General features: G+C 51.7%; 2 protein-coding genes across 6 annotated transcripts; both read right to left on the bottom strand.

The window, feature by feature from the left end:
* Window positions 1–4,898: 4,898 nt before the first annotated feature.
* si:dkey-90m5.4 (leucine-rich alpha-2-glycoprotein) lies at window positions 4,899–7,439 on the bottom strand. 2 transcript variants are annotated; one of them, XM_041069550.2, is made up of 3 exons: window positions 6,430–7,439; window positions 6,161–6,349; window positions 4,899–6,083 (listed from the first exon to the last, which is right to left on the bottom strand). In XM_041069550.2, exons 2-3 carry the CDS (start codon window positions 6,246–6,248, stop codon window positions 5,089–5,091), a joined length of 1,083 nt encoding a protein of 360 aa, XP_040925484.1. In that variant the 5' UTR covers window positions 6,249–6,349; window positions 6,430–7,439; the 3' UTR covers window positions 4,899–5,088. The 2 variants fall into 2 exon arrangements, with proteins under 2 accessions (XP_040925484.1, XP_028997942.2); XM_029142109.3 differs by having other exon boundaries at window positions 6,161–7,439.
* Window positions 7,440–7,582: 143 nt separating this feature from the next.
* Window positions 7,583–23,355, bottom strand: LOC114849611 (rho-associated protein kinase 2-like). Of its 4 annotated transcripts, none has more exons than XM_029141215.3 (33): window positions 22,901–23,355; window positions 20,535–20,616; window positions 20,217–20,317; window positions 19,694–19,831; window positions 19,300–19,560; window positions 18,835–18,979; window positions 18,614–18,752; window positions 17,848–17,939; window positions 16,173–16,332; window positions 15,653–15,740; window positions 15,485–15,564; window positions 15,351–15,399; window positions 15,136–15,271; window positions 14,983–15,053; window positions 14,516–14,762; window positions 13,891–13,997; window positions 13,651–13,810; window positions 13,204–13,549; window positions 12,999–13,068; window positions 12,688–12,791; window positions 12,426–12,612; window positions 12,242–12,335; window positions 12,070–12,155; window positions 11,698–11,886; window positions 11,262–11,430; window positions 10,897–11,121; window positions 10,472–10,539; window positions 10,294–10,382; window positions 9,699–9,777; window positions 9,337–9,604; window positions 8,967–9,246; window positions 8,647–8,738; window positions 7,583–8,050 (listed from the first exon to the last, which is right to left on the bottom strand). In XM_029141215.3, the coding sequence occupies exons 1-32, from the start codon at window positions 22,994–22,996 to the stop codon at window positions 8,705–8,707; spliced, it is 4,440 nt and encodes a 1,479-aa protein (XP_028997048.1). In that variant the 5' UTR covers window positions 22,997–23,355; the 3' UTR covers window positions 7,583–8,050; window positions 8,647–8,704. The 4 variants fall into 4 exon arrangements, with proteins under 4 accessions (XP_028997048.1, XP_055362425.1, XP_028997050.1 ...); XM_055506450.1 differs by lacking the exon at window positions 8,647–8,738 and adding an exon at window positions 8,343–8,443; XM_029141217.3 differs by lacking the exon at window positions 8,647–8,738.
* Window positions 23,356–23,603: the final 248 nt, after the last annotated feature.

The raw sequence follows: 23,603 nt of genomic DNA, 5'->3' as shown, positions 1-23,603 counted from the left end.
AGTGTAAAGCAAACATGAATATGTAAATTAAAAGTCAGGCCTCCGCTGTGTTTATTCACGGAGCTGTAGTGTATTAACCTGCGTTGCTTCGGCATAGTTTCGCGGCGGCGCAGGGTACTGCTCTGTGTCGACTCCCTTTGATCAAGCTGGAATAACGCACTTGCACCACACGCGGCCTCACAGCCAATTAAAAGACGTGTTCAAATAGCACGCTCAAAGAAAAGCTTGTTAAAGCTGCCTCGGCTTATGTGTAAATCAATGCAACCTTTGCGCGGCGGTTTAGCAAATGAATTTAATTAGAGGGTGATAAAGAACAATAAAACAGAAACAGCTCTCCTGTGCGCGGCTGTCTTCATAATAAAGAGTTACGGCCGCAGCTGCACTGGTATCGCTGGTTCCTGCCTTTTTCGGTTCATGCCCTTCAGAAACGGCTTGCAGAGGGCACATTTCTCCACATCAGCCATATTCTAGTGGCCGTGTGTCACTTCTACTGATAAATCCATGCTCATCTAATTGGGAAATCGTTCTGGAGAGACCACAGCAGGCGTGATTGATCTCCCGTGCTCACTGGTGCAGTTGCCACTGATGATTATCTCATTTAGAGACAATGATGCTTTATGGTGTGAGAAATCCTTGTCCTGTAGCGGATTGCTACACTGATTCCAATTAATTTGGGATGGCAGCTCATAAAAACATTATTGGGCCTCCTGTTTTTACCACCACCTGTTGTCAGGATTCTGACTATAAAACAAAACTAACTTCATTTTTCACTTTTCCATATCATCATAGTCATAATCATAAACCCTAACAATGAAAACTGTTTTTTTCTGGCCAGCAACAGACTTCAAGAAATGTTTTTATCTGTTCACAGCACTTCACAGATGACTGTTTTCACAACCTGCCTCAGTAAGCAGCAAGATTAAGCTGTTGCTGTTCCAACTCCTCCTGTGTGGGTGGAGGAATCGGTAGCAGGTCCAGTGAGTTCAAATATGTACCTGAGATATTGTTCTGTATTGACTGTTTTATTACGCGATCCGGGGCTCACTCAGTAATGACAGATGGAGCTGTATATTAGTTTAGGTAAATCCTTTTCCTAGAGGATAGCATTCTGGTGGAAGACATACAGAACCACACAAGGGCAGTGTCACAATGTGATAACAATATTGGATAACTGTTATGTCTTGTAAATGGGTTCAGCTTCTCCCCCCTTCGGTTTTTCGCTTTCACACATTTCAGATCTCAAAAGCAGAGCGAGCCAGTGAATGACAGCAAATGATCTGGCAACTTTGGCTTGGGTACAATTCAGAACACAAGCAGACGAGGCCAATCAGATCAGAGGACGAAGGAGGGGGCGGGGCTTAAAGACACAACGCCAAAACAAGCCTTTTTAGTGTCAAGGTCGGTAGAAACTGTTTAAAAAGGCTGATATGTTCCTGCACTTTATCAAAACACCCCATAATAACAATGTATTTTTAATCTTACCAGCAATTATCACTCACTTCCAATCTGTACACTAAGATGAGCTGATCAGCTTCTGGCTGTAGCCACAGATGTGTGGGAATAATTGGTTGCTAAAACAGAGACATTTGCAGGAGCACAAGGTTCAGGCTCGCCATTAAGTTGTTGATTGCCTCAGCTCATGTGAATAGTTTATTTTAGCTACTTTATGTGACGGCGCCCTCAGAAACAGTTGGTTCCGACCTCCCATCGGTGTAACGCGATCTTCCACAGTGGCCTTGACCTTGCTGCACCTCTGCACGGCCCACAACAGGTGACACGTCTAAGAGCTGTGGGACAAATGGAGTCTGCTGATAATCCATCTGAGCTCACTGGGAAAAGATCAGTGAGCTGACATAAAAAACCCACAGCAGATGATGTGAGCAGTTATGGGGGAGATTTACACATCAAACTGTGATGCTGCGCTGCAGTACGTCCTTGTCTCTGGTAATTAAACTCCCCGTGCACCGCGTGTCCCTCCTGCGGGTCAATGCGGGTGATTACGCATAGACGGATGGACGGAGGCGATCAATCTGGCGTCCTCAGACAGAAAAATGACAGAGCGAGACAAAAAATGAACAGTGGTGACAGGATGAACAACTAGAAAAATGAGTCCTGCCGCCGCTTAATCAAAGCGGTGGAGGCTGTTCCCGGTGCAGAGCTGCAAATATTTACCTACTGACGCGGGGGCGAGGAGGACCTTCATTCATCTCCAGCCTAAAACCCGTCTACGCTTTGATTTGCGAATAAAGTTTCCGCTAGATGAATGTCTGGCCTCCATCAAAACCAGTCTCCCTTTGGATTTGAGGCAAAGTGTTCAACCCCACATCCATCTGGGAGCAGCCTCCTAATGGCCTGTTCCCCAGAGAGCACAGGAGGCCATTTGCAACAGCCAGTCATAGGAGGCTCCTCTTCGCCTGTAATGAGATAATGCACCAAGGCAACGGCGCATTCCGTTCCCCGTCTTCACGTTTTCAACAGCACGTGCAAAATGCGCGCGGCTCGTGGAGACGTCAAGCATGGGATCGCCCGCTCAGCCTGAAATGAATTAGAGCCCGACGCGAGCTGCATGCGCGACGGCAACTCATGCTGAACACGCACAGGTTTGCGGCGTAAACAGAACTCAATGAATCCTGGGTGAAACGCGTAGGAAGGCGGAAAAAGGCTCCGTGGGAGCGTTGCTACCTGGTTAAGTGCTCGCGCAGTAATGGCCCCGAGCTCCTGGAGGCAGCCGCAGCCGCCCTGCTCTCACCCGCCTCCAGGTAAGCAGCGTCTAATGAGTCTGCTTCTTATTTCAGCCTAATATAAAAAGGTGAAAGCGGGGATGGAGACAAAGGGGGAGGAGACAAACAGTGTGTGGCCGTTGAATGAATGGGAATAAAAAACCTGTCTTGGGATTTTGTATTTGCTCTACAGCTTGTGAACATACAGTAATTACTGGTAGTGAGGACCAGACACGACACAATTTTCTTTTTTTTTTATATAGCAAGAAATGATGTGACGTGTCATTTAAACATAATTTGACTATTGCAGGACTATTGCAGGGACTGTGTGTCTTACGGCGGTGCGAGGGAGCCAGAGCGCCCAGACAAGAACCCACGCAGACGCAGAGAACATGCAAGGTCCACACAGAACAGTGCCGCAATAACACAAGGGCTTTCATTTTCAGGTTTATTTATGAGTGGAAGAAAATACACGGCTCCTACTGGTGCAAAGCCAAAGATGGAGAGAGAGAGAGAGAGAGAGAGAGAGAGAAAGAGAGTTGAGCCGTAAGAAAAACAACTCTGAAATGAAGCATAATAGAAATAGAAACCCGTCACCGTCTGGGTCCATGCTTCAGCTGATTATGGCAAATATGTCAGTTAATTACTCGGCTGTTATGTGCTGTTAGTAGCTATCAAATATGATCACGTCTCCATTATTGCGAAGCCGAGTTATAAAAGGCCAACGTGGTTTTTAAGTGCATGTAAACCTTGTCTGTGACCTTTCAGATTTCAGCCTCAGTCAGTCAATATTAGCTAGAAAGGGGAGCTCTGTTCCTCCATGCTGATCATTTTTATTTATACAGAGTGACTAAAAACAGACCCAGGGGTGTTGCATGGGAGGAGGAGATTAAAAGCCTTCCCTGAAGAGAAGCAGTGGGTGAGAAGCATGAGAAGCAGGAAAGATGACAGATGTTTCTGAACAAGCTCAACCTGCGACCTTCAGGAGCAGAAGTGAAGGACACGCGTCAAACCCCTGAAGACTTCCTGTGGTTCTTTGGGGAGCGTTTACAAACCCGGGTTTCATTTTCGTAAGTACCGGCCACCGGAGGCGACAGTGTTTTAGATTTTAGAAGTGTAATAAATTACATTTGAGTGCACTCGCTGAGATCGAGGCTCGTGGACGAGGGGGGGTGGGGGGGGGCAAACAGACACAAATACAGCATTCTAAAGAACCAGAGTGAGAGATATTTAAACACATCCAGGAAAGGTCAGCTGGAAGACGCCTGGACCGCACGGCCCACGCACTCCTACGCGCTCCACATCATTAAAAACAAAAGGCCACGATTGAAACAATGCTGCAATCTGCGATGCAGCCAGCAACGAGTCAGGCCAGTCTGCTGGAAGAAGGATTCTCCACAGGATTCTGAGAGTTTATCACTAGAATCCATTTTATGGCTCGATTACAGCTTCTGGAGCCATGTCTGTTATTTCTGAAGGTATGATTCACCATCTCTTTGCCCTGGTTTTTGAATTCTACTAATTTACCTTGAAATGATACAAATGCATAACCACCAGTGTTTTATTAGCTGGGAGGTGCAGGTGAGTTGTGTGTTAAAGCTCTTTTGAGCGTCTTACGCCACCCAGTGGGCTGGACGTCAGCCAAGAGGCTTTTACTTTGAAATGTGACAGATATGTGATATTACTATGAGAGTGGAAGGAGTTGTACCTCATTTCTCTGTTACTTACTTCATCTCAGACTATAATAACAACTTGTTATAATAATAGCGGCTGACGTCCACCTCTGCAGCAGGACGGGACCAGGGGCAGAGACCTGAGCAGGAGTGGGAGTGGGTTCGATGGTAACGACTTCCAACCAGGAGCATCTTTACGCCCAGAGTTCACAGTAGAAATCTACAGTTTGAGCATAAATAATCAAGCATTCACAGATAAACTCATACAAATTATTAAAATATCCTCAATACTGTATGGTCTGCAAGAACTGTAGTTGTTCCCATCAGCAGAGTCAGGCTTGGTTTGTTGTAAACAAACCAATCAAATCTAAATTATAAATCAGTGAGTGGTTGCTTTTTCTTTTTCCCTCCTAGAAACATATTTTAAGCAGCGGGCGGCATGTTATAATTTGTCTTAAATATCCTAAAAGTATGCATACAGTAAGTAAAGAGCAAGAAGTTTGTTGAGCATTCCATTTATTGCACTAATGTTTAATTACAAACACTGTTAGATTAGGCTGGCGACCTGTTCAGGGTGAACCCCGCCTCCCCCCTCAGCCTGCTGGGATGGGCTCCACCCCCCCACAGGTTCAGCGGTGGAAAACAGATGGATGGATGATAGATTAGATAAACAATGTCGGGAAATCACTGGAGGACTAAAGTTTTAGGTCACTCTCCGTCAGCGACAGGACCGAGCGCCCCGACAGCTCCGGAGGTCCAGCACATGTGACGGCGTCGGGCAGGAAAACCTTCTCCTTGTTCTCCTGGAGCCACCTCCACAGGTACTCCAGCCGCCCATCACACAGCCAGGGGTTGGAGGCGAGGTCCAGCCCCTGCTCGTCCAGAGAGCGGAGCCGGTCCAGCAAACCTGCGGGGACGTGACTCAGCTGGTTGTCCTCCAGGTTCAGGATTCTGAGCTGAGACAGCTCCTGGAAGAGCTTCTGGGGAAGCGCGCTCAGCTTGTTCCGTGAGAGGAACAGGTAGGTGAGGTTGCGCGCTCCGCGGAGGACGGAGTCCTCCAGCGTGCGCAGCTTGTTGTTGTGCAAGTTCAGCCGTTCCAGTTTGGACAGCGGGTCCAGAGAACCCGCGGGGATCTTCTCCAGGTTGTTGTTGGAAAGGTCCAGGTTCTCCAGGTGGGGCAGCTTCTGCAGCAGAGCGCCCGGGACGCCCGTCAGCCGGTTCCCAGATAAATCCAGCCAGGTGAGGCTGCTGTTGCCAGGGAACCACTCAGCGTCCGCTTTGTGGAGGCGGTTGTTCTTCAGCACCAGGCTGCACCGGGGGGCTGGGCTGAAGACGTCCGCGGGCAGGTCGGTCAGGTTGTTCCCCGTCAGATCCAGAGTGTTGAGTCTGGGGGCGCCTCTGAGGAGGTGGGGCGAGAGGCTGCGCAGGCGGTTGGAGTACAGGTGCAGCTCCTCCAGCAGGGGGGTGGCGCCGAGCTGCCGCTCCGAGACGGAGGAGACGTTGGTGAACTGGACCGTCAGCATGGCCGTGTCCCGGGGCAGGCCCTCGGAGGGATACTGGGTCAGCGGGGCCTCGCTGCAGACCACCTCGCGTCTCCGGGCATAGCATTGGCACAGAGCCGGGCAGGACAGGGCGCCGTGGAAGAAACAGGCCCAGCAAAGGGCGGCGAGGGTCCGACGGGCATTCATGGCTGGAAGGGATTAAAGAGCAATGTGATCCAGCACATACAGAACAACCAGTCCAGTTCATGCACGTTAATGTACTCACTCTTCTTCACAGGCGAATCAACCAGGCAGCTGTTGAGCAGGTTCAACACTGGGCCATTTAAGGGAAGAGAATCCCCCAAACTAATCATTAGTTAGTGAGCAAACAAGGAGCCGCCGCTACCAGACATTTGTCAGGGACAAACATTTGCAACAGGCCAAGTGACTTTAACCTGCTGGGAAAGTACAAAACCTGGACACAGGAAAAAAATGAAAAATATACAGAAATAATATTTATATTTGTTTCTATTTAGTAGAGATAAATATAAATACCTTTGAACCTGTATTGTAGTAAATTACAGCATTGTGTCCATTAGTACCACCGTTTAGTGCCCTGGGCTCCTGATAAAGCATCTGTTGGCACATCACATACCTACAGTGTACTACTGTGTAATAGTTCAGCCTCGTGGAAACAGGACTAAACGTGGATTAAAGCAGCAGAGGCGTGAGAATAAAGTCACGGCGAGGAGCCGCAGCAGGAGAGCAGCTGCCGGCCGAGCGCCGGCCGAACAGAGCTTTCACCGCCGTTTATCTGGAACATACAGCCTCACAGCTGATAAGCAGGAGGTATTAGGCCCGGAATGTGAAATACAATTTTAGCAGATGGGCAACATGATGAACCATTACATTATGTATGATGAGTGCCAGTTGGCTTTAGGCTGTTCTGAAAGATTTATTCCAGTCAAGCCCACTCACTCCACATGCAGTTGGGAGATAGACGCGGACCTATTCCAGTTCAGTTCAAATAGCCTCCTAAAATAGATGTAATACCACCACACTCTTCATGTTTATCTGCAGTGAGGTCTATATCGTAATGTCACGTACTGCAGCCTGTGCATCATCCACCTGGATGGAAATAAGCATATTGTTTAAACGTCAATACTAATTACATGCATATTACAAGCAGAATTAAAAACAAAAAAAAGATAAACTCAGTGAACTTACTGAGTCTGTGCAGTTCATACTCTCCATTACTGCTGCTTTGATGCGGCCTCTATATTTTTCCTCTAAGGGGATTTTATGTGTGAAAACCAGCCTGAAAGCTTTCGAATGAGACGTCAAGGTACAAAATTATTTATTGCAGCCATTATGCTTTTTCGCTGCTACTGTGGGGTCCCCCCTCCACCTCTTCTTTGTAAGATATCACCCCAAGTCCCTAATAGCAACATCCATCCATTATCTAGATCGCTTATGCAGCAAAGGGTCGCTGGGTGCTGGAGCTGATCCCAGCCGACAGGAGGCTGGACAGACTCCCAGTGCATGAAAAGGCTGCCAGACAGACCACCATTCATCCGCGTTCACACCTACGAGCGACTCAGAGTCTCTACGTGCTGTACAGCAAGTCGTCTGTCTTTGGCCTGAAAGGAGGAAACATGAGACGCACCCCCCAGCTCCATTCTCCAGTGGATTTAAAACATCATTCACGTCCAGGTTAACAGTTTATTTTAATCATCCCATTTCACATTATTCTGTCATATATCGTTTTGTATCAGATCGGATGAAGACGTGAGTCCGAGGAGGTCCGGACTCAATGTTAAACCTTTCATTCAGTGAACATCAAGTGTTCATACATTTCCAAGCAAATGCTAAATATTGTGCTACTCGTTCTGTTACAATACACAGCCTGGCCTCTTCATCCTATATACAAATGTTCACACACACACATGCCTTGACAAATATAAACCTATGTGAGTCACTGTCCGGGACTTTTACATGACGAGTAGAAAACGAGGCAGCTTTTACTGATGATTTCGTGGGATGATGTCCATAATCAGTGTTTTTTCCTCATTATCGTTCACTTCCCTGCAGAAATAACACATGTAGGCACCGCGTCCAGCTTGCGGTCATTAACCCGCGAAGATGAAAATACGCATCCGCCGTGAGCCAGGGTTAACTGTGAAGAGAGAGAGAGAGAGACAAAGAAAACGATGTGAAAAACCTGGGCCGCTACCAACGGAGGAGCGCCCACGCAAACGCCACACACATTAAACGCGGGAGAGAGGGACAGAAACACACACGTTAAAGCTGCTGAGCAAATTATTCACTCACTATAAATCCTGGGTTCTAGTTTTCCCCCCAATATCCAGACTGATATTTGACATGATCAACAGGCATACTTCCAGAAAGCCACACAAAACATGCCAAACAGGGCAAACACCAAGCCCCATGCAGAGGTTACCAGTTACCCTCTGTCTGCCTTCCTCAGAAGAACAAATCATCATCATCATCATCATTAGCGACATCATCCAGCGACCAACTCCAATCTTTCAGGCCAAACTCAAGCAATCTGAAAAGTAAGTTGGAGTTTCACTGAGAGGGTTGGTTCAGGTGTCGACCACGCTCACTAGGGGTCAGTGTGGAGCTGAGAGGGCTGCATGCTGCTTATGGTTCTGGTTCTGGTTCTGGTTATGTTGGCGGAGGTTAGGAGGCACGGCAGCTATGGCGGCGCTATGGCGATAGCAGACAGACACACGGAGCTCTGCTACTTACAGCCTCCCGGCCACGAGACGCGTTAGAGCGGTGGGGTCAGAGGTGAAGAGGTCAGGGGTCAGTGCAGGATGATACGGAGCATGGGGCCAGCGCTGAGGGATGAAAGCCAGTTAGGTTGAGGCTGAGAGGACCAACGTTGGCAGCTAAGTGTCTTAATGAGCCACAGAAATACAGTTAGTGGGTCTAATAATGGCCTGGGTCAATGCACAGCAGGGGGCCGCTGACGCTGTGTGAGCTGCATCAGGAAGCTTCCATGAGGCCGAATGGCCCACGTTACACAATGAAGAACCAACAACTGAGTATTCTGGCCTTCTCCTCACCTGCTCTTCCCCGACGGCGGCGGCTGTCGGGTGGACTGCAGCCTCACGGCCCCGCGGTGCGGCGACAGCTGCGGCGAGCCCCTGGGCGAGGGCCGCGGCGAGAGGCGCGGCGAGAGGCGCGGCGACGCTTCCGGGGGGCTGCTGTGCGTTATGGCCGGCGGACTCGCCGCCGGGTGCTTCCTGGGGATGCGCTTGAGGAGGTGGCTGACCCAGCGCTGCTGCTCCCCCGGGGAGCTGGCGAGCAGGAGCAGCTCCTTGGCAGTGGACATGTCGTAGTTGACTGCGGAAAAACACGAATAAAACAAGATTATGAAGAACAGGAGCAGTGCTTCGATAGAAATATAATAAGTCAAGTCAAAATCTATCGAACCCTTGCAGGGCACGATAACTTCCTCCTTCCTGTCCAGGTGGTCCTTGTGGCACTTGGTGTGGCAGCGGCGGCACTCGAGGGCCGGCGGCGGCTTGAAGACGTTCCACAGCGGCCGGGTGCAGATCTCGCAGCTGGACGGGAAGTGGTAGAGCGTGAGGATGAACTCGTGGCCCTTGTGGCTGATGTAGGAGGGGCGCTCGCCGTACGGCGCCGGCTCCACCGCGGCCTCCTGCTCGCGCTTGCTCTCGCCTTCGTTGGCATACAGGATCTGGATTGTTGAGAAAAAAGAAAAAAAAAAATGATATCAGATGCATTTATTCTGACAGTATGTGAAGGACAGGGAGCAGGAAGAGGAGGATGACCTGGAATATCCTTGGAATCTCTCTGGCGTCGGCGCGGTACACATCGGTCTGAGTGACGGGTCGGACGTGGAACAGCTTACTGCAGAAGATGACAGGGAGGAGGTAAGAGCTGACCAGGGCTGATGAGGGTAATTACACTGAATAGAATGTCATTAGCAGTGAGTAAATGCCTGATAGAGCCCAGCATCTTTGGGTTGCCATGGAACGTGGCTGCAGACGTTTCATCCCTTCCTACCAACATTTTAATCTGGCTCATGACTAAACCTCGGCTCGCGCTCCCACTGAGGACACCTGCAGGTTTTTTTTTCCCCCCTCGGAGCCAATTTGCATTTATTAGCATGTGTCGGGACGAGACCGTGAAGACGCTACATCGCATACCTGCTACACTTCGCTATGGCGACAACAATCGAACCTCTGCGTGTTCGCATCGTCATGGCGACCTTGGCAGCGGAACCATTCCAGCCTCACAGAGCTGCTGGCGCCGCAGCAGACGCTGAGTCACGTCATGTTACGAGGTCTATTGTACGATTATGATCGGCGCTTGTGTTTCCATAAATTAGCGGAACCCACTGGTTGGAAGCTTTCAGACACTCACTCAATATCCAGGGTCATGAAAGGGTTGGCCTGCTCACGGTCCAGCTCACTGTTGTAGAACAGGATCTTCTTACTGCTCGCGACTATGAACTGGAAAGCAGAGCATTCAGCGAATGTTGGAAAGGGAAGTGACTCAACAGAACCTGTAATTAGTGAACAAATCATGGCGATAATATCACCTTCTTGTCCCAGCCGAAGCGCTTGGTGTTCTTGGTAGGAAGTGAAATCCAGCCCTCCAGCCTGGAGTCTGCAGGAAAACAGGAAGGCGTCAGCGGCAAGCGGAGGACAGCGTTTAATTATGTGAAGCACGCGGAGAAAGGACACGGTGACATTTTTAGGCTTTCCATTAAGGAGACGCTCATTACTCAGAGCGAACGATTCCTCGCTAAAAGGAGCGAGCACTGACCTCCACAACAGGAGCAGTGGAGGCTTTTTAAAAAGGGGATTTAAAGCTCCACTTACAATCAAACCTCAATCTCTGCACATCCTCTTAGTGCAACACAAACACAGAGTCAGTGGCATCAAATCACAGCAGACTTATTTCAGTGTAAACTTTAAACTCCATCCAGGTCAGTTCCAGGTGTGAAGCACCATGCAGGGTCACCTGCAGGGTCGCTATCAGTGGGCTGTTCATAGGTGAGAGCCAGGGGACGGGCGCCCTGCTCCACCCGGCCATCATCATCATCATCATCCTCCTCCTCCTCGGAGTCTGACTCAAACAGGGGACGGGCTGAGCGAAGGTTTGGCCGCGTGTCGATGCGGACGGATTTCTGCGTGCGCTGGTAGGTGAAGGACATGGATTCTGAGGTGTGCGAGTGAGTGATGCGCACTGGGCCAGAAGCAGGAGGTGAAAGTGAGGAGGAAATGAGGGGAAAAGAGGAAAAGGTCAGAAACAACAGCAAGGCAGGAAGACCAGAAGGCAGAAAGAAGCGGGGGAGGAGATCAGAAGCAGGGGGGCGCCGTCGCTACCTGGGTACCCGTCCCCTCCGTCCAGGTCGCCGCCGCCGCTGATGCTGGTGGAGTTGAGGGAGTGGACGCTGAGCGAGGTGATCTGGCTGCGGAGCTGCTCGATGTCGCTGTCCTTGCTGTCCAGCGCCATCTGGAGCTCCTGGCGCGTCTGGTTCTCCTCGACGATCACCTGCAGAAACGGGGACGGCGAGCGGCTTGTTCTGGGCTCCGACACATCCCGAGTCACGGCTACAAGTACGAGCTTGACGCTGCTGCAACCATGCAAGCGATTTTTAGCTAGTAGCATCCTCCATCTAACCAAAAAACCTTGCGGTACACTCAGAAGCAAATTGGTGGCAACTCTACTCCCCAGTATGTGACAGAAACACCTGCTCCTTTTAAAGCCTGCTTGTATTTATTCAGGCGGCTCGTCTGTCGGCCGCGTGGGCGCACTGACCGCCTGCATCTCCATCAGCTCCCGCTGGTACTTGATGAGCGTGCTGTTGAGCTTCTCCTTCTCCGCCCGCAGCTCCAGCTGCAGCTTCCTGTTCTCCTTCTCCTTCCTGTGCACCTCCGAGTCCACGGCCCGGTGGCCGCCGCGCTCCGACTCCCTCCTGTTCATCACCTCCGCCAGCTTGTTGACGGCCTGCGCACAAAGCGGTGACACGCGTCTATTTATGACAGGCGGGGAAAGCGAGCCTGCAGGGATGTCGGGCTGGAGCTGGAAATTATTCTTAACTACAAATGAGGTGATGTAACAGACGTCTGCAAATAAAATATATGATGTATAAAGAAAAAAAAAAAGGCCTGTGTGGGCGCAATGACACACCTGAATTTTTTTGGTCCTCTCACTCTGCAGCTGCTTTTCAAAGGACTCTTTGTGCTGCTTCTCCTTCTCCTGAGCGCTGAGGAGCTCTGCAGGAGCAGCAAATCAGGCCTCACATTCCTGCTTAACACGGCTTTAACATGGACGTCTGGTCCAGTCCTCATTCGCCACTCACGCTGCTGCAGGTCTTTCAGCTGGTTGTTGAGCTCCTCCTTCTCGCCGGCGAGGTTGGCCACGTCCACGGTCAGGGTGCGGTTGGACTCCTCCAGCTGGAAGGCGACAGAGCACAGGCAGTGAGCGACCCGTGATGGCGCCACGCGAGCCGCCCGCCCGCCCGCCGGTCGGTCGGTCGGTCCTACCGAGCCGATGGTGGCCTCCTTGTCGCCCAGCTCCTGTTTGTGCCTCTCCATCATGTCTTTGAGCTCCAGCTCCTTCATGATCTTCTCCTTCTCCAGCTCCGAGTACTGCTCCTCGACAATAGTGCGGGCCAGCTGCTCCGAGTCCACCTTTTCCAGACTGGCTTCCAGCTCCGACGTCAGTGATTCCCTGCAGAGAGGGGGGTTGTGATGAAACTAGAGACCAGAGCGCCCCCTATAGGGTCAAAGGTCACAGTTACTGTACCTCTCCTGCTGATACTCGGCCAGCTGCTGCTGCGCCTCCTGGTAGAGCTTGGACTTCTCCTCAACCTCGCCCTTCAGCTCACGGATCTGCGTCTTGTAAAGCGTCTGAGGGGAAGAAGCAGCCGGCCATTCAATGATGCATTCATACAACAGGTGCATGTGGGGATTCAAATGGATGGAAAAAGCACTGGCGAGGGATTGAAAAGGCTGCAGCTCTGTGGAAACCTTTTACTGCATCCATGGGTCTGTCACTGCTGTGCGCGAGTGCAGACAGGCGCTGGCGAGAAAACAAAATAAAAAGGTTGAAATCACCGTGAAATACTGCTCTGCCTCCAACTGGTCCTTCAGCTCCTTTAAATGGCCGTCAGCCTCCTGCTTCTCCCTGAAACAGCACCAAAGGCCTGTCAATCATCGCTCTGAGTGCAGCCGAAGCACTCAGCTCCGACCAAAGACGATGAATCAGATTCTGCCAGTGTGTGTGTGTGTGTGTGTGTGTGTGTGTGTGTGTGTGAGAGACCTCTGCAGCTCCTGGTTCTGCTTCTCCAGCATCTGCTTCATGTCCAGCAGGTGGTTGAGCTCCTGCTTGAGCTGCTTCTCCGACGAGCGCAGCGCCGACACTTGCTGGTTCTGCGCCTTGAGGTCGTTCTGGCTCAGATTCCGCTTCTGGATCTCCTGCTCCAGGCGCAGGCTCAGGGTGTTCACCTCCTCAGACAGCTTCTCCTTCTGCGCCTGCAGCTCGTCCAGCTTGTTCTGAGCCTGCTTGTAGTCGCAGTCCAGCAGGGAGTGCTCCTTCTCCAGCTGCAGCAGCTTCCCCTCCACCTGCAGCTTCACGCTGCGCTCCTCCTGCAGGGTGCTCTCCATTTCTGCGCCCAAGCAGACGACAGAGAAAGGGTTTGCGTGTCCCCCCTCAGACCCACAGGAACCTCGCGACGCTCCTGGAGGTGAAGCGGAGATGTGCTCTCACCTTTCAAGGCCTCGGACTTGGCCTCCTCGATGGACTGGTAGATGGTGTTCTTGTCGGCGAGCTTGGCCTTGGTGGCCTTGTGCTCCGTCTCCTCCTGCTCCAGACTCTGCTGCAGCGACTTCAGCTTGAACGTCAGGTCGATCTCCTGGTTGCTCTTTTCCTGCGGAGTCAAACGAGGGGAAATCAGGATTCAGCGGCTTCATGGTGACCCCGCACCTCCGCTCCTACAGGACAACCAACCTTCTCGAGGTCACTGAGCTTCTCCTGTAGCTGCTTCTTCTCATCCTGGACTCTGGACAGTGATGACTTCACTTCCTTTATCTGCTCCTCCAGCACAGAGATCTGTCCTAATGTTGGGAAATAATATCAATTTAATAAACTTGTAATTTCATAATCTGGAGAGAATGAATGTTAGATGAGACCTTTTATAATCCCCCTCTGCTTCATGTTTATTTTCCCTGCACTAACTCCACCCACATGGAAAAAAGGAGGCATGGCAGCGAACAGGCACCGCCGTTGTTTTGATACGTCCCCCGTGACCTCAGCAACTGGCTGCTCGGCACGGACCGAACGCGCTGTAGTTTCCAAACAGCGTCTCACAAGAGGCGCTGGCCGCGCTCCGACCTGGGCTTTTACGGCTCCCTCGCTTCACTCTCAGCCTTTTGAACAGATGTTTCCGTGTATGATCAGAAAGTTCCCAAGCCGAGGTCCAAAACACTGATTCATATGTAACGCGCTGCCCAGGGTCCGGCTGTTTACTGCAGGACCACAGCTTAGATCATGTGCAGTCACGCCACCGTGTTAACTTCTAAAAAGTAAATTAGAAGCCTGATTTTCAGTGCACTTTCACATACAGACGTCTCACCTTGCAGGTCAGAAATGGTTTCTGTCCTGAGGCCGCGGTCTCGTCGCTCCTCCTCCAGCTCGGCTCGCAGCCCCGTCAGCTGCTTCTCCAGCTCCATCCTGCCGCTCTCCAGGTGGCTGCACTTCTCCTGGGCCTCGCGCAGGCCGGCCTCCAGGCTGTGGACCTGCTTCTGCAGGTCCGCCTGGCTCTTCTTCAGCCTCTCCGCCTCCTCCTGCTCGGCCTTGAACAGGGCGCCGGCCTCCTCCAGCTGCGGACGAGAAACAGACGGGGTGACGCTCGTCTCCCGAGGCAAACTTCATGCGGCGGCAATGCGAAGGAGAATTAGTGAGAAAAGGCAGAACAATTCAGTCAGCAGCTCCTCTTGAATATGGATTATTACATTAGCATATTTGATTTACATAAATATGAGCAGTTCAAGACGGTGAGATGTAAAGATGTTGGGCAAAAGGGAAACAGCTTCCTCTCACTTGTCTCTGCAGCTGCATGTTCTTCTCATTGCAGATCTGTGAAGTCTGGTTCCTCTTCCTCAGGTTGTTCACTGAGAAATGCACAAACCAAAGCATATTCAGGACGATCGCATGCGCCCACAGAGTTGTCAGTGCCACTGTGTGCAGACGCACGCTCGTTCTCCAGGCTGCGCTTCCTCTCGGCCTCCACCTCCACCTTGCGCAGGCTCTCGGCGCTCTGGTGCTGCAGCAGAGCCCGCTCGCGCTCCAGCTGCCTCAGCGAGGCCTCCACGCGCTGCCTGCTGCTCATCTGACACACAGAGAACGAGGGTGTGAGCGGAGCCGAGCCCGGCGGCATTGGCCTAAAAGCCGGTCGCGGTGATGCTCACCTCGCTGTCCAGTTCTTTCACCAGCTTGTCCAAGCGGTTGGTAGCGTTCCTGAGGAGAGAGAGGGGTTCTGTTACAGACATCTACCTCAAAGACACTGAAGGAACCCGGAGCCCTTTGCTGCAGGTCGTCATACTTGAACTTGTGCTCCAGCTCATCCTTGGCTTGCATCTCATTGTCGAGCTGCTCCTCCAGTCGATTCAGCTTGTCCTGCAGCTGCTCACATGAGACAGGACTCATTAGTCAGATCAGATTATGTAACGTGTAATTTTTGTCTCTTGTTCGTATTTTTGAGGCCACCTACCTCTTTATCGCTGTTGAAATAACGCTCCTTATCCTCTGAGTTTTTCTGACAGTTGTCCACAGAGCAGCTGTTGTTTCCCTTCAGAAGCCTGAAAGAGAAACGCGGATGGAGCCGTGTTTGAAACCAAATCTACCTGCGGTGGTTTTCCAGCTCCATCCACATCCAAACTATTCGTCCTTTACTCCATTCACATCCTTAACGCCAGGTTTGGGGAAACGGGCCTTTTGTCCTCGGAACATTCCTTACTTACTTTCCATACTGTAAACTTTGCGGAATTAACCACTACGTCTGTGTGAATCCAACACACAGGTACCGTGTTGCTTTTTGAAATTTCTCCAGAACTCGGGATTAAGAAACTAGACTGCAGTTAAAGGGCCTGTGAGAACAAGGTGGCAGTGTGAGGCTCAAACAGACACACAGTGTCTGACTGGTTTAGGAGCATATTTAAAAGTTCTGCCTTTTTTCTTTTCAAACTATTTTAAGCCAATAACTATAAAAGATAAAGCAGATTTCAACTTACTGGTCCTCTTTGAAGAAAGTGAAGCCCACGAATGGCAGCTGGTTGCCCACAAAGGCTTTGGGCGGAGGGAACGTCTCCACATCTCCTTTATCCACCTCTATGTCGTCAAAGTTGCTGGTGTCTATGTCGCTCCTCAGCTCCGGAACCACCGGGGCCACAGCTGCAGGCGAACGAGACCGTGATGGAGCGACGGGGCGAAGCAGAGCAGGCTAGCGGCCATTAAAACCCGGCGAGAGAGCCTGAACGCGCTTCAACATCCTCCGAGTAATGAATACCTGTGTCTGGGCACACTCCCGTCTGGCACCGCCTCGCAGTGGTGAGCTTTCTGCAGGTCGGCGTGAGGCGGACACCACTCCTTTTCCCGCACAGTGCTGGCTTTGTGTCCCACACACAGTGCCTTTCACCCCCGGAGCCTGAACGCTCCTTCTGCTCTCACTCACAAAAGTCTGCACAACAGGCAGACAAATATGTGGAAGGGGCCAATGAGATAAAAGCTTGTCCTCCGGCCTATAAATAGACCCCAATTAAGACAAACTGCAGGCATTGTGGATGGAGCGCCTCAGTTCTGGCTCAGCGCAAGGAGCTCATTACTGCTGGGTCAAGACGCAGCCGTCAGCGTGACGAACGGGAATCAAAGTCGGCGGCGAGAGGCGAAGCGAGCGCGGGGACGACGCGAGCGACGAGGGCAATGAACAGGAGGAGGCGGAAAATACAAGCCAAAATGTGGCGAGACAGAAAGAGACACAGGCCGCTCCGCTGAGGCCCCTGCGGCGTGACTTCCCAGAATGCTCTCTGATAGCGGGCGGGTAATGACAGGCGGCCGTGGCCACAGTGAGAGTGAGAGAGCGGGAGCAGCCCTCCAGCCGGGGCGCCCCTCTCATTAGGCCCGTCCACACGGGCCGCACGGCCGGCCCCACCCGCCGCTGCAGGGGGTGCAGCCTGGTCCGTCCGTCCGTCCGTCCCAGCGCGGGAGCAACACTGATAAATAATAATAACCACACGCAGCAGGGCTCGACGTCTCCTAAACAAGACCAGTGAGAAGTAAAGGCACTTCTGTGGGTGCGAGAATGAGCAGGGTCATGTTTGAAGTGTGTGTGTGTGTGTGTGTGTGTGTGTGTGTGGTTTCACGTTCCACGCTGCCTGGCTCTGATCAAACGTCCCGTCTGTCGCCCTAATCAGACCCAGGTGAAGCAGAGAGATGCGAAGGAGCGCCTGCATGTGATTATCAGCAGGCACAAAGGTCCCGTTCACATTCTGACTGCATCCCCGGTTCCTTAGCTCCTTCCTTCCTTCCTTCCTTCTTACTGTATATTCTGTCTTGTTCCGTTCAGCTGTGTTAACGGGAGCTTCGTTGAGCTGCAGTGACGGTGTCAGTGTCTTATTTAATTCCTCAGGCTCACAGTTTCTTTAGCTGCATTCAAATGTAGATTTTTGCACATGCGATTTCGAGCTTTCTTCTCACTTTCCGGCTGCGAACCACGGCATAAAACCTGAAATTTGTGTTGTGTGTGTTTCACTCATAAAGTCCTGAGAGCTCAGTGGAAAAAAATGCACTATGGTTAAAATGAAACAGGTCCCAAAAGGAATGGAGATAAGAAGTAGAGGAGTTCCACATTACCACAGATGGATATGAGCTAAATCACAGACTGAAGCATAAAATCACGCTCACACTTACTCTCTCTGATGTTGTCGAAGGTCCACTGGTCGTCCTTGAAGAAGGGGTGGCACTTAATGTCATCCACTCCGCTGCGGCCTAGACGGACCTTCCTGCACAGAGCGACGGGAGCCACAGTGTGAGCGCAGCCTCCTCGGTCCCAGCGCGAAAACACCGCCCGCTCCGCCCTCCACCTCCACCAACATGTCATCAAAACACTGTGGAGCTCAGCGACCGCGATGACCGGCACGGACAGCGGACGGCCGCACGACCGCCGGTGGACCCGGACACAGGGGGAGGAGGGGGGGGGGGGACTCCTTGATCTCCTCGCTATCCAAGACTACACACACACACACACACACACACACACACACACACACACACACACACACACACACACCCTTCGCTGCTGGTACAGAGCTGGAGGGGTGCGGCTCTTTGCGCCTGCCACGTGTGGGACATTCCAGACTCAGCCAAGAGGGACAGAAGGAGGAGGAAGAAAAAAAGGGGGAGGTTGCAAACCCCTGCGAAGCAAACAAACAAACTAACGAACAACAAAAAGAGCAAGGCAGGCCGACACGTGGGTGGAACGCTGGGCAGGCGCAGACGTACATGTGGGTCAGAGTCGTGAGCGAGAAGGTAAATAAAAGGCAAAAAAAATGAAAGGCTGCTCTGTAGTGACACAGAGAGGCTGTGTTTGGCTAAAGGGCAGAGTCAGTAACGTAAACAGGAAGTGGCCACTAAGCAGGAACAGGACCCGCAACCGCTGACTGGACGAGCTCCGTACCGGTCGGTGAGGAAGGCACAGATGAGGTCCTTGGCGTCACGGGACATCTCCACATCGTCAGGGAACACGAGGGAGTTCTGGTGGTTCATGATCTTCCCGTACGTCCCCACCAGCGACTCGGCGTAGAACGGGGTCTCCCCTGCAGAGGGACAGCGGAGTCGCCTGCTGTGAAACCTCGGGCCCCGATGGCGCCGCGACGTTCCGCTCACTCGCTCACTCACCGACAAACAGCTCGTACACGAACACGCCCACGGACCACCAGTCGCACTCGCGGCCGTAGTAGCCCTCGCCCCCCTCGGACTGCAGCACCTCCGGGGAGATGTAGTCCGGCGTGCCCACGGCGGTGTCGCAGCGCACCATGCCCGTCTGCAAACACACACACACACACACACACACACACACACACACACACACACACACACACACACACACACACACACACACACACACACACACACACACGCTGTGTTAAGGTGATGCAGAGGGTGACTCAGCAGTTTTCTTCCTGACCACAGCCGACTGTTCTCCTCCAAGCGAGGGCCTTGACAACAACCTGATGCGACGATGACGCACCGGGCTGCAGTTCCCCGTCCGGACACTCGGTGGTGCTCACGCACCCAGAAACAGACCCAGGAGCTGAGCTCGAGGCCCACCGATTCGTCAGCGCAGCCGCGAGCGCCACCTACCGAGTCCATCCTCATGCAGGTGCCGAAGTCGGCCAGCTTGAGGTGTCCGTGCTGGTCCAGCAGCATGTTGTCGGGCTTCACGTCGCGGTGGATGAAGCCCATGGAGTGGATGACGTCCAGCGCCAGCACCACCTCGGCCGTGTAGAAGCGGGCCCACTTCTCCGGGATGTCGTAGTTCATGGTGAGCGTGACCAGGTCGCCGCCGGCCATGAACTCCATCACCATGTACAGGTGGCGGTTGTCTTGGAAAGCGCAGCACAGCTGCAGGCGGAGACAGCGATTCAGCAACAATTATCTATTATTGCGATCTGTGTTCGTCACACAACGACATTCATCAGTGATTCATCATGCGCCAACGCCATGACACCAGTTACAGTTAATGAGGCTGTGCGACCTGGACGATCCAGGGGCTGTCGGAGAAGGCCATGATGTGCCGCTCCTCCCAGAAGAAGGCCGACTCCGCCCGCTTCACCATCTCGAACTTGCTGAGCTTCTTCATGGCGTACGGCTTCTGAGAGGCCTTGTGACGGACCTGGAGGAGGAGGGGGGTGGGGGGGGGGGGGGTCCACACCCATGAAGAAGACATGCTTACACAAGACTGGAGCAACAAACACCCCCAGCCCCCACATCAGCACACCCGGGCCAGACTTCACAGCCCGCTCCCACACGCTCAGCCTGTCCCGACTTGCCTCCGCGATGAGGCGAGATGAAAGCCTGCACCCGCGCCAGAGAAACTACTACTTTAAATGTCAGAGCCGAATAACTTGGCTGCGATTTAGCGAGAAGACGTTAATTATGATTCAGAATTCCAAGAGCGTGTTGCACATTTTTTTTTTTTTGCATTCTTGGGTAGCGCTTCCCTCTAGTGGCTTGTGCAGCCACAGACTGCACGCTAGTAACCTGCAGGCGCGACTCACCAGCTGCACCTCTCCGTACGCTCCCCTCCCGATCAGCTTCACCTTCTCAAAGTCGTCCAGCTTCACCTGCAGCTCCCGCAGCTGACTCACCACCTTTTCATCTGTGGGACGGAAAAAAAAACGGGTTACCGTGGCAACGGCAACGCCGAGCCGCAACCGAGGGGCAAATCAGGCTGATGTCATTTATTACAGGCTCCAGATGAGAAACATACACTTTAACAAGCTTGCAAAAGTTATTATTTGTAAGATCTGCATTATAGCTTTGTTATAATAACTGTATTTTTCAAACACAAGGGTCAGAAACACTGAGGAGCTCACATCGGTTCAGAAAGGCATCTATGTTTTTGTTTTTCCGCAGGATGGGATAGTTCAGATCGTGAGCCAGAGCATTCACAGAATCCTGAAAGACAGAGAAGGAAGTCGCATGAATAAAAGTGTATCATACGCTTAAACAAACAGAAGCAATGGAAGAACATTCACTTCCCAGAATAATTTACCCCCAAGTGCATTAAAGGTTTTACCCTTTCAAATTCGGAGAGTTCAAGGCTTTTGGTTCAGCTGTTACATAGTAGCTAATTGAGAATCATAAAAAAATATTTGTGTTTGAGGTTGTTTTTTTTAATGATTCGCTCATTGTTGGACAAGTCAAGACGGGCAGCCATGATGTTCTGAAGGGTAGAGGAAGGAAGCGAGGGAGGAAATAATCGCATTTCTGTGAATAGATCATGACTTCATGAAACGAGGATGCTGCCGTGCGACGCTAGCGGGTCCTCACCAGCTGCAGTCCGACAGTCAGTCAGACGGGCAGCGTTGGGTTTCACGTCCAACCAGAATGTCCCCATGAGCCAAACGCATGAGTCCGGGGGCAGTCCAGCAGGTGGGGGGGGTCCATCATCTGTTCCCCCATGAGCAGGGGGTCAACCGGAGTCGTCCAGCGCCGGCCTGTTTGTTCGGCGGCCATGTTCAGCATGTGGAACAATTCTGCGCCTTTAAATAGCAGCGGCGTGGAGCGATCCGAGCCCCGAGCGCAAATAAACCCAAAGGCTCAGGACGGCTTATGTGTCCGAATTCAGGCCCGAGCGCTCGAGGATCCGAGATCAGTTTGCACAGAGTGTTTAGCGTGACGGTTACTACAAAACAGGACCTGTGCCCGTCGCATTTAAACCACATGTAAATAGGAGCTATTTTAACTTATTCAAATTAATTACCAGGAATCGTCTCATTCACGCAGCACAGGACAGTGTTTGAAGGTAAATATAAATATATGGGCACCTTTAGCGGCAGCGGCGCGTCCAGCACCGTATGTTCAGAGCTAATTCAAATGTCAGTCGTGTCTCTGTTTGAAAGGTGCTGACAAAAATACCTGTCGGGCACAAAACAAACCTGCCTCGAAATGCAGCTCCCACGCGTTCCCTGCATTTCTGACGCCTGACACAGGCCTGTTATTGCGTCAGTCGCCGCTATTCATCATTAAATTCCTAAATTATAGGATAGAATATAAATATGAATGCATCATTTACAGTACAAACTAACTCTGATCCGGTACTGGTGCAGGTGGAACATCCCGTCCCTGCAGCATCTCAAATATTGAGATCCTTGAAAGCAGCTCCAGAGCAAACAGGGCCTGAGGCTGGAGGAGCTGCTTCACCTTTTACAATGACGGCGACCTGACCCTGTGAGGCCTGTACAGACCTGCCAAACAGCTGGAAACAGTGGGTGACTGGATCAGGAGACGTTGGTGTTCAAATAGTTTTTGGGGCTGTTTCACGGGTTTAAGGTTAAATGGGTGTTTCTGTCCAGGGTGCCAACAAATACGCTGAATGTCCAGTGGACAAACAGGAAGTCGAGGGGTCCCAGCGGATGCTTGGCCTCAATTCCAGGAAGCGACGCGGGCTTCCTGCCGTGGAGCTCGGCGGCCATTGTTGCTGCCGGGAACCGGACTGGGACCGGCCCGCGTGACCGGGAGGCCCAGGTGCTGAGCAGTGTTCTGCTGCGAAGCCTCGCGCTGGACTCCACCTGTGACTCACCGGCGCTCAGAATAGACACGCTGTCATGCAGCAGGAAGTGCAGCAGACGCACACAAAGCCTGTTTGTGTAGTCGGCAGCGTAAAAGACTTCAAATATTGTTTCACTGTGTCATCATTGACCTAATAACCTCAATGTTGATCAGCGTGCTTGGACTAAAACCAGAACACCCTGACAAACAACTCGGGTCTGAACCATCCTGACTGGAAGTTGATCAGATGGGTTGCCAGATCTGTTTGTTTCATCCACTTCCAAAAACTAAAGGAGGTCACAGAGAGGCCGAGTTGATGGAGTAGAAGAAGAGGATGAATGAAGGAATTTGATTTGTGACGCTGTTCATATAACTGAATACATTTTCATTATTCTAACATTATTTTACTGCAGTTTAAGCTAAATATTAGTGGCGACTGACACAGGAAAGGGCGGATGCGGTGGGATTAGGTGGGGTTTCCCACTCCGTATATCAATTATTAAATGAGAGTTAGAGATTTACTAAAGTAGAAAACACTCCTGCTTCTCTGAACACGTCTCCTCATGTATTCTGTGCTCACACGAGAATTACGCAGGCGGCAAATATGTTTACGTTTGCGACACATTTCTCACCGTCTGACGTCTGACACCCACTGCACATCAGAGCCCGAGGGTGAGCAGCGACTCACCAGCAAAGTCTCCAGGTTCAGAGTCGACTGCGGACTCTTCAGCAGGGACTCCAGCGCCTGTAGACGGCTCTCCAGTCGGCTCTCCGCTCCCGGCATGGTTCCAGCACAGACCCGGGACTAATGACATGAGACGGCAAAAAAAATAATAATAAAAAACACACGAAACCACCCGTGGGCCTGTTTTTAGTGGAGGTCGCGCGCTCCTCCGCTCGTTTCGGCTCCGCGGATCGGCGCCTCGGTAAAGTTCGACCTGGCAGGTTAATTATTGATCCGCTCCCAGAGTTCCCCGCGTCGGCCCCGATCCACGCGCGGCCGAACAGAGAGTGAGATCCGAGCGCGCGTTCCGCAGCGTGACGGAAGCCGCGCTTCACTTCCAGGTGCGCCTGCTCCAGGTAGCTACAACAAAACCTTGTCTGACCGTGACATGCCCAACCTGTAGCACAGTGAAGCGACACGCGACGACACAGGGCGACTTCCGGCGTGCTCTACCAGATTAAAACAGGGGCTGCCTGCTGAAATAAATATTATATACTATTAAGTCCACACTTATTTACCAGAAGTACCTTTGGATGTAAAAATGGTGAAATAGATTATGTAGTCCAGCGTCAATTAAATTAGTTAAACTAAATTTTAATAAATTCATTCAAAACTTAGTAATTTATTTTTCACTACATTTGTTTAATTTGTTATTTTAAAAATAAAC

The sequence above is a fragment of the Betta splendens genome, chromosome 24 (genome assembly GCF_900634795.4).
Source record: "Betta splendens chromosome 24, fBetSpl5.4, whole genome shotgun sequence".
Taxonomy (NCBI): Eukaryota; Metazoa; Chordata; class Actinopteri; order Anabantiformes; family Osphronemidae; genus Betta; species Betta splendens.
Note: the sequence above shows the minus strand (reverse complement) of the source record. Positions and strands in the feature narration are given on the sequence as shown.

What these genes read in the sequence shown, in the direction of transcription:
- si:dkey-90m5.4 (XM_029142109.3), bottom strand. Translation starts at nt 6,248, where the DNA reads ATGATTAGTTTGGGGGATTCTCTTCCCTTAAATGGCCCAGTGTTGAAC. An exon ending in TGATTCGCCTGTGAAGAAGA is followed by an intron (nt 6,084 to 6,160) that starts GTGAGTACATTA and finishes AATCCCTTCCAG; the next exon opens with CCATGAATGCCCGTCGGACC.
- LOC114849611 (XM_055506450.1), bottom strand. Translation starts at nt 22,996, where the DNA reads ATGCCGGGAGCGGAGAGCCGACTGGAGAGCCGTCTACAGGCGCTGGAG. An exon ending in CGTACGGAGAGGTGCAGCTG is followed by an intron (nt 19,832 to 20,216) that starts GTGAGTCGCGCC and finishes CTCCTCCTCCAG; the next exon opens with GTCCGTCACAAGGCCTCTCA. An exon ending in CAGAACCAGGAGCTGCAGAG is followed by an intron (nt 13,069 to 13,203) that starts GTCTCTCACACA and finishes GTGCTGTTTCAG; the next exon opens with GGAGAAGCAGGAGGCTGACG.